At 44.3% G+C, this 10,826-nt stretch overlaps 1 protein-coding gene across 1 annotated transcript in view; it reads left to right on the top strand.

Moving 5' to 3' along the window:
* The first annotated feature begins 1,144 nt into the window (after positions 1-1,144).
* Positions 1,145-10,826, top strand: part of SRPX2 (sushi repeat containing protein X-linked 2) — a 27,853-nt gene continuing 18,171 nt past the window's right edge. The window contains exons 1-3 of the mRNA XM_017505870.2: positions 1,145-1,519; positions 3,201-3,412; positions 8,141-8,221. Of these exons, the coding sequence (XP_017361359.1) occupies positions 3,331-3,412; positions 8,141-8,221 (163 nt within the window). The 5' untranslated portion in view covers positions 1,145-1,519; positions 3,201-3,330. The remainder of the gene's footprint in view (positions 1,520-3,200; positions 3,413-8,140; positions 8,222-10,826) is intronic.

The raw sequence follows: 10,826 nt of genomic DNA, 5'->3' as shown, positions 1-10,826 counted from the left end.
CACCACTACATCCACCACTCTTGACATGGTAGATGCTTGATAAATTTATGGAATGAATAAGGACACCATCATGTCTTCTTTACATAGCTATTACACTGTTAAGCACATGATGGATACTCAACACATATTTGTCACAGGTGGATTGGAAATGAAGCAGACTCAGGCTTGCTTTTGAACTTTGTATTCTCATAAGTACAATTCTTCCCCTGATGACTGAGAAGGGGTTACCAATTTGCTTGCATACACAGGAGAAACAACATTTCTATAACAGCTTAAAATTTTTCCTTCTATAACCACTGATTTTCCTAGAGGTGGAAATGTCAACAGTGAGGGGAGGGAGATTGTAAGTAGCTGGTCTGTACTATGGCAGAATAGTCTCATTATCAGATCTAAAATGAAAAAAAAAGCTTGCTGAGTGAAATGTAGCCCTACATCAGAGACCACTGGGAAACAGCTAGATTTGCTCAAACAGCCTCCCACTAAAGCCTCTCCAGGCATGCTTTCCCTTCATTGTTAGTATGGGAAATCAGTCTTGATTCTCCAGGCAAGAAACACATGATTTTTTTGTAAACAATATAATATTTTTTTTTGTCTTTTTTTTTTTGAGACAGAGTCTCTGTCGCCCAGGCTTGAGTGCAGTGGCACGATCTCGGCTCACTGCAACCTCTGCCTCTCAGGTTCAAGCGATCCTCCTGCCTCAGACTTCTGAGTAGCTGGGACCATAGGCGCACACCACCACGCCCGGCTAATTTTTTGTATTTTAGTAGAGACAGGGTTTCACCATGTTAGCCAGGATGGTCTCGATCTCCTGACCTCGTGATCCACCCGCCACGGCCTCCCAAAGTGCTAGGATTACAGGCGTGAGCCACTGTACCAGGCCAACAATATAATCTTAAAAGAAACTGAAGTCCAGAGAAGTGGCATGAGGTGAAACTGTATCTGACCCTGTACCATATAGATTGCAAGATAGGTCAGAGTTGGGAGTTTAAGGAATTACAGGCGAAATTTTAGGGAATGTCAAAGTCAGCTACAGTCTTCCCCTCTCTTTGGTGTTTGTGAAATTCCTTTTCATTCAATCCTGATGTCATGCTGAGTCATAAAAAGAAGTGTTCTTCAGTGCAACATATCTCTGGAGGCTGCTTAAGCCAGCCTCTGTGTTAGTCATCACTATACTCACAGGCTTACAGCCAGTGCCATCCCATTTCCCCCTGTTCTACAGCAGACGGACTGAATGAGTTCCTCTAATCCCTGTGTTCCTTATCCCCCATCTCTCTAAAACCCTTCTCTGAAAGAAGAATAACTATAGCTGCGGGGATAATATAGCTTTAAGGAAACTTTTGGCAGATGTGGACGTCGTAACATCTGGGCAGTGTTAACAGAATCCCGGAGGCCGGGACAGACCAGGAGCCACTCGTTCTAGGAATGTTAAAGTAGAAGGTTTTTTCCAACTGATGAGAGGCACAGAGAGGAAAGAAAAAGAGGAGGAGAGAGAAAAAAGGCACAAAATACCATAAAACAGGTAAGATCTGCGACTAACCCCTCCACACTCCACTACCCCAGTTCACAATTGTGAAGGGGATAAGGAGATCCAGGACTTGGGCAACATGGCTGGGGGTGGAGGTCGGCGGGGGAGAAGTTCTTTTATGAAGCTGGATCATATGCTGTTTTTCATTTGTGCTGTGATGTGACTGCAAACACATATTCCCACCACCTTCTCAGCCCACAGCAGAGGGATGTTTGACTCTGGTGAGTCAAGTATTCAGCCTGAGATTGGGGAGAAGCTGGGCAGGTAAGAGGTCACTGGTTCAGAGTATTGGGTCTGAAAAAGGAATGCCCCTGATCCAGAACAAAGGAACTGGATGGAGGCTAGATGTGGGAGAGGGGTCAGTGATTAGTTCTCTAACTGTTCATTTTCCTGGAGCTCTCTTTAGTCTCCTCTTTCTCCTCTTTTTGTTGCCTCTTTTTGCTTTGATCCATCTCTTTCCTTCAGCTCTGTCAGATTTTCTTTCCTTCCTAGCTTCCTTCCCACATCTTTCTACTTCCCTTGCCTCCTTCGCTTACTCTCACTTTTTTTCCATCCTGCTTCCCTGTCACTTTCTAGACAAAATCTAAAGCCAAGTAGCAATTAATTAGAAAATGATTTTTTCCCTTTCTTGGGCTTTGCATGTCCCTTAGGGACTCTGGCCAGAATCTACCACCTTTTTTTCCCTCTATTTCTAGGACTGACTCCTCCCCTGAGCATGGCATTTCATTGAAAGCATGTAAGTGAATGTGTGCTTGCTGAAATGGCCAGTGGCCGGTTTATACCAATGGGCAGCAAGTTTTAATAGTGTCATTTATAAATTATTTGCCCACTGGGAACCACAAAACCCTCATCCCATTAGAGTAAGGACAGGGTATGAAGTGAGAGGGCAATTAGAGCTTATTCACCCTCTCCTCATGTACCTTAGTAGGTGCTCCTCTACCTCGCTGACTTCCCGATGGCTCAGCAGGGTAAAACTAGAGGGTTAGGCTGAACTTGAAAGCCAGAAGCCACTACCAAACCACTAAACCTTAAAACCCAAAGCTAAGAACACAGTCAAAGTATAGTCACTGCCTGGGAGACTAGAGAAGGGAAACATTCAGTCCTGTCCAATACAAATTTGGTAATAATATTGTCTAATATATAAATTACTTCCCTATATGACAGGCAATAATCAATTCTATGAGGTAGACAGTATTATTATTCCCATTCTATAGATGAGGAAACAGAGGCTCAGATAAATTAAGAAATTTGTCCAAGACCCCATAGCTAATAGGTGACAGAATTGAATTCACATCCAGACCTGTGTAACTTCAGTGTTCAAATTCTTAGACCATATGTGCTAACGCTTTCCCAGATAAGTGGCTAGGAAATGTTAGTTGAATGAACGAAACCTAATGATAGCCTTTAGACCACGTACCCTCCTGGTTCTATTTGACTTTATGTTGGCCTTTTCCTTTCTCAATGTTCCTCTCTATAACTTGGACCATAAAGCATTTGCATCTGATCCCACCAGGGTTAATTGAAGATTGGTTGTTTTATGTCCTCCTCCTCCTGGGAGGAAAAGGGACCATAAATAACAAAGAGAGTCTTGTTATTCAATGACGTGAAAGATCCTTATGAGGGAGATAATATAAAAGGCATTCATTAATTATAAAATCTTTCTTCTTCCTCACAGATCCCATATTTCTGCTTCCCCTCACTTTTGGAAGCTAACTGATGGCTGACTTCTGAAAGTCACTTTCCTTTGCCCTGGTACTTCAGGCCATACACATCTTTTTTTGTCTCCATAATCCTCCCTTTCAAGGATGGCCAGTCAACTAACTCAAAGAGGAGCTCTCTCTCTGCTGCTCTTCCTAACTCCGGCAGTGACACCAACATGGTATGCAGGTAAGTTCTAGGAGCTGTTGTCTATCATTTCCAGGAAGGGTAGGTCCTAGACCAAGACTTGGAGAAGGAAGAGTTAGATCACAAAAAGAGACTCTTATTTTTTATACAGAGAAGCATTAAAGGACAAAAAAGGTAGTTAAACTTTGCAATAGACTACCAAGGGAGGCTTTTAAGGCAGGCTAACAAGAGCTGTCTGAAATAGGCCACACTAGTACAGACGTGGGGAGGTTGGACAACATCACCGTTGAGGCCATTGTCACACCTGTTTGTGCACTTAGCTTCCCGAAAACCATTTTCTAATATGAAATCCTTTATGAGTCAAATCGTTATTAATATTAATTCTTTTATGAGTGAAATACCCTTGTCAAGACCACAAAAATGGACTTAGACCACATATCTCATCTGGAAAAAATAAGGGGGGCAGACAATCTATTCAAGTGAAACAAACATCCATCAGACTTCTTCCCTCCCTCCCTTCCTGACCTTATTTATAAAATGAGATTTTTATAGCCCTTTTCTGCCAAAGCTGTTAATGGCAAAACAGATCACATCCTTTTAATCAGGAATTTCCCAGTTTCTTCTCATTTGTTCTTTACTTCAGAAGGGATGGGGATTTCTGGATTCCTGAACATTTCACTCTTCACCCAGGGAGCCAAAGAGAACAAACTCAGTGAGAAGAGGGAAAGGGGAGGGGGAAGGGATGAGGGCAGGATAATGAAGTGGCATACAGAAGTTTTATATGGGGCCCAGCTGGCATTCCAAGTCCTAAGAATATTCTGTGGCCTGCAGTGTCTGCCCTCACAGGGGCCGGTGGGGAGGAGTGCGGGAAGGAGACAGGCCCAACCAATGGGGTTAGGAAAATATCCAGAGATGAGTAAATAACAAACTGCTCCCATCAGAGCCACACAGTCATTGCAGCTAAAATTTTCCACATGCCCTTAGCTCCTGGTGGAGGCCTTTGGCAGTAGCTCTGTTTGTCTGGAACAGCTGCATCAAGCTTTAAAACAAATATGCAAACTTCTTCCCCTTTTTGGCTTAACCTGGCTTTGTAGGGGGTGAAGCACAAGGCCTGACATTGAGATGAAAAAATTCAAGTCAAGCCCTTGGCAGAGCATATCCTGTTTGGAGTTAAAGACACCCCAAGTCTCCAGGAAATAAATATGCAACTGTCCTCCCCAACCTCCACTAGCTTCAGTTGAAGTACAGAGACCAAAATGCAGCCAAAGACCACAGGACTAAAGGAGTGGAGATTAGATGGCTTGAAGCCCAATTCTGAACACCTGTATGAAACCTCATGGCATGCAATGGTCTTTACCTTTCCCAAAACAGAAGCCTGAGCTGTTGGAGTCCTGAGGACAAAGCAGTGTTTTAAAACTTAGATTCAGTTGAGGTTCTCAAAGGGCTATTTGCAAAAGTGGAACTCCCCACTTCCACGTGAATCACGAGTCACCAATCCTGAGGAGCTCAGGTTGGTGAGGTCTCTGCCAGCCCTACAATCCCTCTCATTCTTCCCTCTTCTATGCTTAGGAGGCCACATAATGAGAGACATTTCCCCTACATTGCTAGCTCAGCTGTTGGGCTTGCCTTCATGCATTTGCTCATTCATTCCTCCAACAAATATTTATTGAACACTCTTTATGCATCTAGGACTGTTTTGTTCACTTCTACAGCCTTGTCTTCAAATGGGCATGGCACAGGAAAGCAGTCAAATGTGGATCCAGAACTGATCAGAAAAAGGGTCCCGGAATAATCAGCAGGTGTTGGGAAAGGATAAGAATATAAATGAGGCCAGGCCTGGTTGCTCAGGCCTGTAATTCCTGCACTTGGGAAGTCCAAGGCAGGCGGATCACAAGGTCAAGAGATGGAGTCCAGTCTGGCCAACATGGTGAAACCCTGTCTCTACTAAATATGCAAAAATTAGCCAGGCGTGGTGGCACATGCCTGTGTCCTAGCTACTCAGCAAGCTGAGGCAAAAGAATTGCTTGAACCTGGGAGGCTAAGGTTGCAGCGAGCCGAGATTGTGCTACTGCACTCCAGTCTGGTGACAGAGTAAGACTCTGTCTCAAAAAATAAAAACACAAAAATAAGACTATAAATGAAGTAAAGAATGGGTTAAAAGTGTGTTTGGCATATATGTGCAGCCCAGAAAGTCAGACTGTATTTGTCATCATAAGCCAAGGATTAATATGAATCTTAAAATAGTCTTTTAACTATCAATTATATTTCTAACTATACTTTTGTGAAGGGCAATGCTTAGTGGGCCTGACTGTGCTGTAGAGGTTGGAAGAACCCAGTAAAAGACCACACAGTAACCAAGCGCTGACTGATCTAAAGGAACTGAGGAATGATCCCCAAGTCCTTCCACCAGGGCTGAAGAGAGACAGGCAGACAGAATAATTTAGGGAGTGTTCACCTTTAATTTCATTCTTATACCCATCTTAGTATTCCACCATTTGCAAAAAAGAAAAAATACTCAGAGATAGGCAAAGAGGGGAAATGGGAAAATGGAAAGGTTTAAAGTGGCAAGGTGGTCTGAACCCTTTCTCCAACAAAGCATAGTTGGCACTGGTCCAGCTACTTCCACATCCTGATGGAGGCTGTAATTATCTTATTGAGTCTTCCCCACAGTTTTCCTACATCCTCCGTAATTTTGGCATGATGTAAAATGCTGGGTGGTCTTCAAACCACCACCCCCCCGTCCCCACACACAAAGTAAAAAAGCTGTATTGCAAAAAAAATTTTGGACTTTTACCCCAGTTGGACATTGTCAAAAGCTCTCCCCTAAACACAATCTTCAGTGGAGTGTCTGAGTTTGGTATCTAGCAGGTCAAGCAGACCTGGGCTGGAATGCCCACTCTGCTACTTACTACCTGGGAGACCTTGGATAACTCCCTTGGTTCCTCAAGCCTGTTTCTTCAGCTTTATATTTGAAAACATTAGCAAAGCCTATCCTGCCGACATGTTATGGTGACATAATGAGCTAATATATGTAATGTGCTTAACATAGAAGATGAGCGGAGTGACGGTAGCTGTCATTGTCTTGGTTGTTGTTGCTACTACTGTTATCTAGCCGCAGGGCTCTGACACTCCTGTTTTCTCTTCTGGTAAACAGTCCTTTGCCCCCTGCTGAGCATTTCCTCACAAGCTGCATTCTGTAACCGGAGCAGAGAGACCTAATACTTTAGGGAATCACACACATCTGGCCTCCTGTTTGCAGGACCTATAAGGCTTTGAGGCTAATACTGAACTGAAACAGCTGACGAGAATTCCATGACCTCCCCCCACCCCCGCTCCTCCCCCCACCCCCGCTCCTCCCCCACGCCCACCAAAGAAACTTCCATTAGGGGAAAAGAGAGAGCAAGGGAGATGAGGCCTGAGGAGAAATAAATCAGTTAGATTGGAAGCCAGAAGAACTGAAACTGGAAAACAGAAAAAAAGAAAAAGGGAAAAAAGAAAAAATGAACTCTTTCCTCTGGAATGAGGGCAAACCAACGAGGACATGATTTCATAAGGCAAACTTTCAATTGATTCATTCCCTTGTTCACCAAGTTGGACTGGTTTACTAATACCTCACCTCCCCCACCCCCAGTCTGAGCTTGTGGGGAATGGAGGAGATTCGTCATCTAGCTTTTTGCTCCACCCTTTAGTGCAGGGGGCCCTGTGCCTCTTCCCAAGAGGAGGCAGGTGAGCTTGTGGCCTGAGTGTTTATATGGGCCAAAGGGCTTAGCACTAAAACCCAGCCCTGTCCTGGAAGCACACCCTCTCCTGGAAATGGGGAACTGTCCTCTTGACTCCAACACAGCTGGCTACCCTATTCTTGTTCGTGCATGAGGTCTCAGGGAGGCTGGAAGGAGGGCTTCCGGAAACTTCACTCCGGAAAGGACCAAGTTGTTTTCTAATTAGTTCGTATTCATGACCGATTTCCTGCCGTCTGGTGGAACATACTATTTAGTCTCCCAGACAGCCGCAGACCTGCCTTCATTATGGACTGGGCCACTTAAGTGGATGGAGGTAGATTAGGAATGTTCTCTAGCTCAGCAGCTCCCTGTTGAAGTTTCTTCTGATTAGGGAAACAGGAAATTTATCCAAAGGACTTTGCCTGCCTTCTCTGTTCTCCAAACCAGGACATGTGCTCACAAAACTGCTCTCATTTCCTCTTGCCTTTAAGTCATTCCTCTCGGCCTTGGCATGCCACCCCCAGCAATAGTAATTTGATGGCAAAAAGATGTGTGCCCTGTGGGCTGGTGGAAGCCTGAGTAATTGTTTCTCTTTGAGGGCTGTGAGCAGGCCTGTCACTAGGGGAAAGACACAGGTTCTGTTTTTTTCCTCCTATCTGGGACCACAGTCCATTCTCAGAGCTTAGTCCCTAGTGTCTTACCAAGACTCATGTGTTGCTTCAAGGAAATGGGTCATTTATAGTCCAGATTTACAGGATTGATGTATGGTCAGGTTCAATTTTTTTTCTTTTAGGTGGAGTCCGTTAGTGCTCCCAGTAACTGGCCCCCACAACCAGGAGCCTGCCCTCTATGCAACTGAGGTGCTGAGATTCACCTGCAATAGTTCTGCTGCCTTACAATGCAGGGTTTGTCCCACTAAATATCCACCTGGCTCCCCACCCATGGAGTGCCATGTCCTAAAGAAGTGACAGAGTTGGATGAGAGGGGAAACTTGGGAAGGACTTGAGTGAGAAATCAAGACACCATCTTGATATTGTCTTCCTTATTCTAGGTTCTGGCTACTATCCAGATGAAAGCTACAACGAAGTATATGCAGAGGAGATCCCACGGGCCCCTGCCTTAGACTACCGAGGTAATGTACCCTGCTTCTCAAGCCCAGAAAAGTTCTTTTCTGGCCTCAGACCTAGGCCCTTCCCTGAAGCATCCCCTTCAGGCTTGGCTCACATGTGCCAAAACTGCAGCACAGGGAATCAGGGGCTATGATTTCTAATCATGAACTTGGTTACTGACTTACTGTGTGACCTCACCTCTCCAGCCCAAAGGTTACCCATGCATTATTAATCATTAAGTATTGACTAGTTACTCTATGCCTAATCCTGTGCAAGGTAAGCCTGTGGGTGACATGAGGTCTCAGATAGGGTTTTATCCCCATCAAGTAGCTTACGTTCTGTTGGGAGTGATGCAGGGGATATACAATTAGCACATGTAGGGTAAGTAAGTGTGAAGCTATGTCATGGCAGTAAATGCAATAGGGTTTAAGAAAAAGATGTCAGGAAAAGGGTCATGAAAGATAACATTTAGACTATGCTTATGGGTGGGATTTTGAGAATTGGAAAGGGGAGGGGAGAGCATTCAGCAAAGCAGATGGCTAAAAATATGAAAGTAAGAACAAACCTGGTAGAGGAGGGAGCTAAGAAGAAACCAGCCTGATTGCAGGAGATAAAATGTGGAGGGAGTAGTATAAAAGAAAGTTAAATATAGGCAGGTTGCAGTGGCTCATGCCTTTAAACCCAGCACTTTGGGAGGCCAAGGCAGGCAGATCACCCGAGGCCAGGAGTTTGAGACCAGCCTGGCCAACATGGTGAAACCCCATCTCTACTAAAAATACAAAAAATTAGTGGGGCATAGTGGCGCGTGCCTGTAATCCCAGTTACTCAGGTGGCTGAGGCAGGAGAATTGCTTGAACCCTGGAGGTGGAGGTTGCCGTGAGCCAAGATAGCACCACCGCACTCCAACTTGGGGAGCAGAGCAAGGCTCTGTCTCAAAAAAAAAAAAAAAGGGTTAAATATAAAGAGTGAAGCCAAATTAGGGAAGACTCCATGATCTAGGGACACTTCGAATGAGAAACAGGAAAACTATCTGTGAGAATGCTGAATACTGACTGATTCCTGCATTAAAAGGGAAGTTAGGCCAGGTGATATCTAATATCCCTTCTATTTCTGATTCTTTGTTTCTTTGCTTTGCAAGCCATGCAGAAGTTTAGCTGTTGTACTAGGAGCTATAGGGAGCCCATCACATGTTTTTGCACAGGGGCATGACACAGTAAATTGTCATTTTAGAACATTAACCTGATTATTCTATGAAGAAGTAGGGGTTCAGTGGTAAACCTGAGTCAGGGAGACTCCCCAGGAACCAGTTACAGTAATGTTGGCTAGAGATGACTGAGGGTGGTAGCAAAGAAATGTAGGGTACAGGTGAACCCCATAGATGTTTCAAAGAAAGAGATGACAAGACTTGGTACAGACTTGATGTACCAAGAGCTAAGAAACAAACATGTCTGAAAGCACTCAGACTGTACACCTCAAAGAATTGTAAGACCCCTCTCAGAAAGACAATGTTAAAAAAGAAAACTGGTTTGGTAAAGATGCTCTACAGGCAGTTGGAAGTGGAGATGAAGCTGTGTGAGTTATCAGCTTAGATAGATGGGTTGTCTGAGGGAGCAGAAGGCCAAGGTCAGAGCTTTAGAAGACATCTGTAGATGTGAGGAGGAGAAGAGGAACCAGCAAGGGAATAAAAGGGAATTCGTGGTCAGTCATGTACAAGGATATCTGGACAGTACCTGTCATATTATAGAAGTCACAGGAGAAGAGAGAATTAAGGAAAGGAAGGGGTAAGAGATCAATTGTGTCAAATATTGCAAAGAGATCAAATTGATGGTGGAGGAAAGATTTTATTTGGCAAGAAGGAGGTAATTGGTGACCTCTGAGAGAAACAGTTTCATTTGAGACATTATCAGAGCTTTGGGCTCCTCTAAGCGCCTTTGTAGCTACCTTCTACTTATGTTCTTCTCACTGCCAAAAGGTCCGTCCATACTCACTGCCTCTCTCTCTCAGCACCCAGTAACTTCTAAAATCTCTACAATCTGTTTCTCTCCCACTCACATATCTACAACCTGAAATGACATCTCTTGAAGAAAACAGTTCTCTCCCATGAGAGAACCAATTCCGATGACCTTGAGCTTGTCTCTCAGTTTCTAGCAGCAGTGAGCACCTTCCTTTCTTCTTAATCCCCCTTCCTTGGGCTCCGTGGCATCTTACAATTCTGGTTAGAGATGAAACTGGGAAAGGAGATGGATTCTCTGGTGGTGACAATAGAGAGAATGAGGCTGGGATCTGGGATCTGAACTTGGGTCAACCAGACCTGTCTCCTGAGCTGGTGGAGTATATCTCCAACTACAGCTACACACTTCCATTTGGAGATGTCTAAAACAAAAGTATTTCATCTCTCCTGAAAAACAAAAGTATTTCATTTCTACCCACTGACCTTCCTACTTCTGATAATACTACCATCATTCTCTTAGTTACTTGGACTTCAAAATACTTCAAGGTCGCCTCTAATCGGCCCTGTCACCTTTTCCTCATCACTTCCTGCTAGTCAGTCACCAAGACCTGTCATTTCTTTTTCTTTTTCTTTTTTTTTTTTTTGAGACAGAGTTTCGCTTTTGTTACCCAGGCTGG

The sequence above is a fragment of the Cebus imitator genome, unplaced genomic scaffold (assembly GCF_001604975.1).
Source record: "Cebus imitator isolate Cc_AM_T3 unplaced genomic scaffold, Cebus_imitator-1.0 Scaffold343, whole genome shotgun sequence".
NCBI classification, from domain to species: Eukaryota; Metazoa; Chordata; class Mammalia; order Primates; family Cebidae; genus Cebus; species Cebus imitator.
This window is presented reverse-complemented; position numbering and strand designations above follow the sequence as displayed.